The 6,408-nt window shown below is 41.5% G+C and overlaps 1 protein-coding gene across 1 annotated transcript; it reads left to right on the forward strand.

Annotated features, from left to right (window-relative positions):
* Window positions 1-300: 300 nt before the first annotated feature.
* Window positions 301-4,630, forward strand: arl4ab (ADP-ribosylation factor-like 4ab). Its single transcript, XM_058619696.1, has 2 exons — window positions 301-456; window positions 1,570-4,630. The coding sequence occupies exon 2, from the start codon at window positions 1,652-1,654 to the stop codon at window positions 2,255-2,257; it is 606 nt and encodes a 201-aa protein (XP_058475679.1). The 5' UTR covers window positions 301-456; window positions 1,570-1,651; the 3' UTR covers window positions 2,258-4,630.
* The last annotated feature ends 1,778 nt before the right edge of the window (window positions 4,631-6,408 follow it).

Genomic DNA, 6,408 nt, shown 5'->3' on the forward strand with positions numbered 1-6,408 from the left:
ATCAAAGGTCATCACAGGTCCACAATATAACAGTATATTGCTTTTTAAACAGCAAAATTAGGGATCTCCATTCTCCAATATCCAAGAATTAACTCAATATGTCTAGACATTTATCTATACATACATTAACTTCTTATTGCAAAAATGTAACATGGTGGTTTACAAATGGCATATTACATATTAATCTATAAAACGAGATGGATGTGTTGTTATAATATATTAATTATCATAGTTAATACAAATATACATCCATGGTGAGCCGTTGCAGCTTTATTTTGAAAAGCGTCAGCGGAAGTGTCATTGTTTATTGTGTTAGCTTGGCGCAGCTGCAGTGTATGAGGGAGTCTCTCCAGCCGAAATTGTCAGTTGATGCGAGGACATGGTGAAAGTGGGAGGACAGAGGGGAGACATGGTCACGCCGTCACTGTGTCTAATGGACTAACACTGTTTGTGCGGGTAAGTGTCCTGCCTCGCGGTTTAAGTATTGTGGTTTTTAGTGCAGAAAATATCGCGATATCTGCAACTAAACTTGACATTTTGACGTATTTTTTTTTTAACGACAATTTACACAAGCTCTAATTAACGTCCGCCCAGTGTGTTGTCATTTAGCGTTAACACTAAGTTGAGTTACACGTAACTGTCAGCTACACGGGGTCACAATTACAACTTTAATTATTTTTTTTAACACTTGTTGGCTTCACGGCCACAAATGGAGCCTGTGGTTTGGGTTTAGCAGAGACGCCAGACTCCATTAAAAATACACCATATTTTAGGAAAACACACAGCTCTACTTGTGCTTTTTAACGTGCTGGCACTAGTTGTTTCATGAGTGAACGCAGCAAAAAAAACAAAAAAAAAACACGGATTGTTTTCTTACAATTAAGTGTCCACTTATTTTGGGGAATTCACCTGTTAACTGAATTTCACAGAGTCATTCAGGGTGTCTGGAAAGCATCTGGAAAAAAAAGTCGTGGTTTTATTTTTTATTGAATTGTCAAATGTGCACCACATGTATGCCGAATTAAACGCAACACTGCGTTTGATTGTTGCGGTAGTTCTGGCACTTGTGTGCTTTCGCAGGTGCTGCATGATTTAAACATTTGAATAACACATGTAATTGAAATTCGGTCAGGCAGCGTTGCCCGGCAACACCTTTTTCCCCATTCTTTAAAGCTACTGTACGGTGTCCCTGACAGTGCGCTGCTGTGCTGCTCCTCTCATCTGTCTCTGAAGACTGTATGATCAGCTCAATCAGGGATTTTCTGAGAGATCCGAACGCCTCCATTCTGTTGTTCCCTGAATCTCACTCTGAATAGAAATTAGCCTATGAAATCCCCGTTGGCTACTGTAGCGCTGCATGTGTAAATGAGGTGCCATCCACCTTGCTGTTTTATTTCTCATTCATCTTTTATTCCCCATTCATCCCTCACTGCAGGATTAATGTGAGGATGTGTGTGGTGAAAAGGGAAGATGGGGGTTATGGTGACTTGTTGGAGTGTTTGGTCTTTTGTGATTCAATGTTGTGTTTGTGCTCCGGGCTCATTATGTGTATTGTGTTGACCCCACCAGGCTTGAGAGCTGCACTCCCCCGGGGAATGAAAGCACTGTGCTGAATATCTTTTGGTGACGACCTGCTGCTCTGTGGGCTAAAATGGGGAACGGATTATCAGATCACCAGCCCCTCCTCCCGTGCTTACCCTCCTTCAAGGCTCTTCACATCGTCATTCTCGGGCTGGACTGTGCCGGCAAGACCACCGTGCTGTATCGCCTGCGATTCAACGAGTTTGTGAACACCGTCCCAACAAAGGGTTTTAACACAGAAAAGATCAAAGTGTCAATCGGAGGAGGCCGGCGGACGGCGTCCTTCCACTTCTGGGACGTCGGCGGCCAGGAGAAGCTGCGGCCGCTGTGGCGCTCCTACACTCGATGTGCCGACGGCATCGTGTTCGTGGTGGACTCCGTGGACACCGAACGCGTCGAGGAGGCCAAGACGGAGCTGCACAAGATCACGCGACTGGCGGAGAACCAAGGCGTGCCGGTTCTCGTCGTGGCTAACAAGCAGGACCTGAGGAACTCGCTGAGTCTCGCCGACATGGAGAGCATGTTGGCTCTGGGCGAGCTCAGCACCGCCACACCCTGGCACCTTCAGTCCGCGTGCGCCATCATCGGTGAGGGACTGCAGGAAGGCCTGCAGAAGCTGCACGCCATGATCACGAAGAGGAGAAAAATACTGCGGCAGCAGAAGAAGAAGAGATGATGTGCCGGGGAGTGGAAGCAACTTAATGTGAGCTGGATCTGAGGCAACACGAGAGTGTGAACTGTGTGCAGTCTGCTGGTTTATCGTGTTTTGCTACACAAAGAGACACAACAATTCCAGTCCGGTTGTTCTGCCTTTTTGAAGTTTGACTGACCAAGTTTGAGTTCTCCAGTTGGAGATCTCCTGGCGTTTGTTTACCATGGAGGACAGTGGGATTGATTTAGGCTCTGTGGACTTTCCTCGGCAACAACAAGTCATTTTAAAGGCAGTTTAGGAAATTTAAGTTTACACTGAAGACTTGTCTTTAATATATAATTTGTAAAGAAAAAAAAATGAATTCAAGACAATCCTTCAAACTGTGTGCGTCATTATAACGTGGGCACTAGAAAGTTGTACTCAAATGTCAAATAAATTCTACTCAAGTAGAAGTATATTTACTTGTACACACAGATAAAAGTAAGCAAACCTCACTGAGACACATCTTAACAGAATAAGGAGCTTTAAATCAGGTCTATAGATGAACTGATCTGTGTTGAGGACTATATTCAGCTGGCATATGGAATACATTCCTTTTCTATGGACACTTTACAGCCTCACGATCAGCTACAAACATACACTTTCCTCAAGCCTAGTTTACACTACAGAAAAACTGAGCCTTACTAGTATGGTCCAGAAAAAGTGCTACCATTATTAAAAAAAAATGTAGCAAAGAACATCAGTGTGCACAGTACTTTAGGGTAACATTAGTCAAAATAGTGTACAACTTTCTTTTACACCGTGAGGTATAATAACAGTATGTTGCACAATAGTTGAGTCCAGAAGTTTACACTCATACTAGATGCACAAGAAGAGGGTCGGGCCGCAACTAACGATTGTTTTCAAAATCAATGATTCTGTCCATTATTTTCTCAGTTAATCAGAGAATCTGTTTGGCCGATGAAAGTTGATCAGTATTTCCCTTGAGATGATGATGATGATGAAGATGAACATCTTATTTAGTCTACAAACAAAAGCTCTTCAGTTTAAATGATTACACCAGAAGATGAGAAATCAGGGAGCTTATCTTATTTTGTTTAAAAAAACAACAAAAAACACACATCCATTAATCAACTATCAAAATAGCTGCAACAGTCAAAGTTTTAGTGCAACCTTAGAAGAGAGCAAACTTCTTCTCAAGGCTTTTGCACAGCAAATGTGTTTTTCTTGTTCAATTTATTTTCATGTCAATGTTGTTGTTTTTTAAGTGTATTCAGTCAATTGGAATGGAAGCGTCATTTTATGTTTTCATTTTCAGTTTTCATTTTCAGTTTTGATCTCATCAATGCACATTGTCGATGACGTATTCCAATATGCAAATGCACACAACTAGATACCAACTCCACATTTCTACCAAAGTCACCCCTCACTCGATTGAGCAACATCATATGTTTGTATGACAGTGTAAATGATCAACTCGGATTAGAAAGGACCGCTTTCTCTATTTGCGTTGTTATTACAGATGTATTGGTGTGAGCCAACATGCCGTTTTAATGCTAAAGAAGTTTAAAGTAATTAAAAAAACTGTGTTATCAGATTTTAAAAATGTACAAATCATAATGAAGTAACCACCCTCAAAAATAAGATTTTGGTAAAAATATGTTAAATATCAGCTCTTATTGGATTCATTCAGGTTGCCAAGTCACAGCTGAGCTGGCAAGCTAACTTGCTAACAACATTAGCTCATTTATGTTCAACGTCGGTGTACAGTATGTGTGAGCTGAAATTGTCAGAAGCTAGGCTAACCTTTACTAAAATAATGGTCTAACCCACCTATTGCTAACCAAATACTTAGTAATTTAGTAATCTAAGTTTATTCAAACACATCAGTTGATATTTTTATCTCCTCTCTAGCAAACTAGCAAACACATGTTGCTTTCTCCAGCTGATTAAAACCCTGTTTGGTCATTCGCAATACATGTAGCTCATGTAAAATTAGCCACTGTGCTAACATTAGTTTGCTGCCCCTGCCTGCCAGCTAAATGTTTTAGCTAACTTTAGCTAGCTACTGTGTATATATACACCACATAGCACAGACATAACTGTGTCTGTGCTATGTGGTGCTAACTTACCACGGACAGTGATTCAGCGGTAATACTTGGTTGCTAGCTTTTCATTTGACCTCTGTGAACCATGAAATCAGATTTTCTTCATTTCGAGTCAATGTTTTAGTTGTTGTTTGGTCTACATGTGCAGAATTAGCTGTGATAAAAGGTTCTGTATGACACAATCAACAGTTCAATACAGAATATATGATTTTTAAAAACCGCCCAAGAGCCGTCACTTTGTTTTTTCCCCATGGCTCTAAAAGGTGAGAATGTTTTTGCTGAGGGAAGCTGTGATTTCATCACCGACACACAGAAGCTCCCCAGTACATGTCGTGTAGTAAATGTGTAAACGTGTTGATGGACAGGCCCGCAGTCGGCCCCCGCGGGACTAGTCCGTCGTTAAGTTACAGACCGGTGTCAGAGTCCATCTCGCCTCTCTCTGACCACACAGAATGCACTTTAAATGGTCCTTTCCCTGAAACCTGAAATGGACACTGACCAGATTTGAGACTGAAAAAAAGAAAGAAAGAAAAAGTAAAGTGAACTATTGCTTCAAAAAGAAGCGTTTTACACATGAAACATGTTGGATACTGTTCGCACTCTGTTTTGCAGGGTGTTGATATTTATGTGTTTATGATCCACTTTGTTCACTTGGAATAAAAGGTAACAAAAAAATGGCTGTTTTCATTTCTTTATCTTATCAGTGTAGCTCCTGGTCACTTTGGAGCAAAGTGCACATCACTCTGTTGATCCATCGCTGCCTCCACCATGAAGATCAATTTAAGTTATTTTAAAAACTGTTCAAACAATACTCTGGCTCTTTAACGCAAGTGTAATCTGGACAATGGGCACATCCTGAGCAGAAATAAAGCATTTTTTTAATAGAAATGGAGTAATATGGATGTAGATTTAATTTAATTTGCAGCAGAAAAATTACTGGGTAAGAGTGGGTTGATTTGGTTCAATGCAGCCCCCCCAAGTTCCTTGGAGAATAATACCAGCACATGCAGGAAGGAGATAGTGAGTGTGTGTGTTTTGAGGTATTACTCAGGTTGTGAGGACTTAAATATGTTAACACAGTCACATTATGTCATTTCTTTATACTTGTCTTCCTAATAGGGACAAAAAGAGTTCCTGTCATGTAAATGATAACATTTTAAGGTGAAGACATGTTGTATGGTTAGGATCAGGTTGAGGTTAAGGTTAGGATTTGGCCGGTAGGAGATAAAGTCCCCAGAAAATGAATAAAAGTCCTCTGAATTCATGAAAACCAGACTTGCATGTGTGTGTGATTTTCTGTCAGGTCGGGATTCTGAATCACTTTCACATTCACTTCCACACATGCGCTGCCTCCTGGCCATTCAACCAGGAATAATGGGGTTTGAAACTATAACAGACGGCGCTAAGTGTCGCAGAGATGGCACACGTGCACAGACTGTCTTCCCAGCATGCTCAGCTGTGTCCAATCACCTCAAAAATTAATTTCTGATGGAAGGTTAATTATACTCATTTTGATTAGTTTACAACATTTGGAGCCCTCTTTGAGAATCCAGGGTATCAGTGGGTTTAGGAGGGTTGCACAGAGTTTAGAGCATCCTCCTCCACACCGACATGGCTCCTAGCCCAGCAGCTCTCTATATTTTCCATGACACGAAACTCACATGGTGCAGGATGTGAGGCGGGGAAGGGTGTGATGCCAGGTCGAGCCTGGTGCTTTTCTCATGGCCCCTTTGGCGGGGAGGATAAATACGCTTTATCGTAGTGATGGAGATGCCTTTCATGGGTCACTTGTATCCAAACATCTACATCAACAGGCTTGACCTCCCGGAGCTGCTGTGCACACACACACACACACACACACACACACACACACACACACACTGTGGCCCTGAATCCGCTCTTTGATCCAGGACTCTGATTACCGTTTGATTCGAGTGAGCCGAGGTATCAAGTGAGATACAAACACTGTTTGTCACAAAACCTCTACCGAGTCAGGCAAGCAGTTTGCTCTTTAAATGTCAAATCTGTTTATAATCCATTATAGAGATATAATTGTTTATAAATATT

Source organism: Solea solea, chromosome 20 (genome assembly GCF_958295425.1).
Source record: "Solea solea chromosome 20, fSolSol10.1, whole genome shotgun sequence".
Lineage (NCBI taxonomy): Eukaryota > Metazoa > Chordata > Actinopteri > Pleuronectiformes > Soleidae > Solea > Solea solea.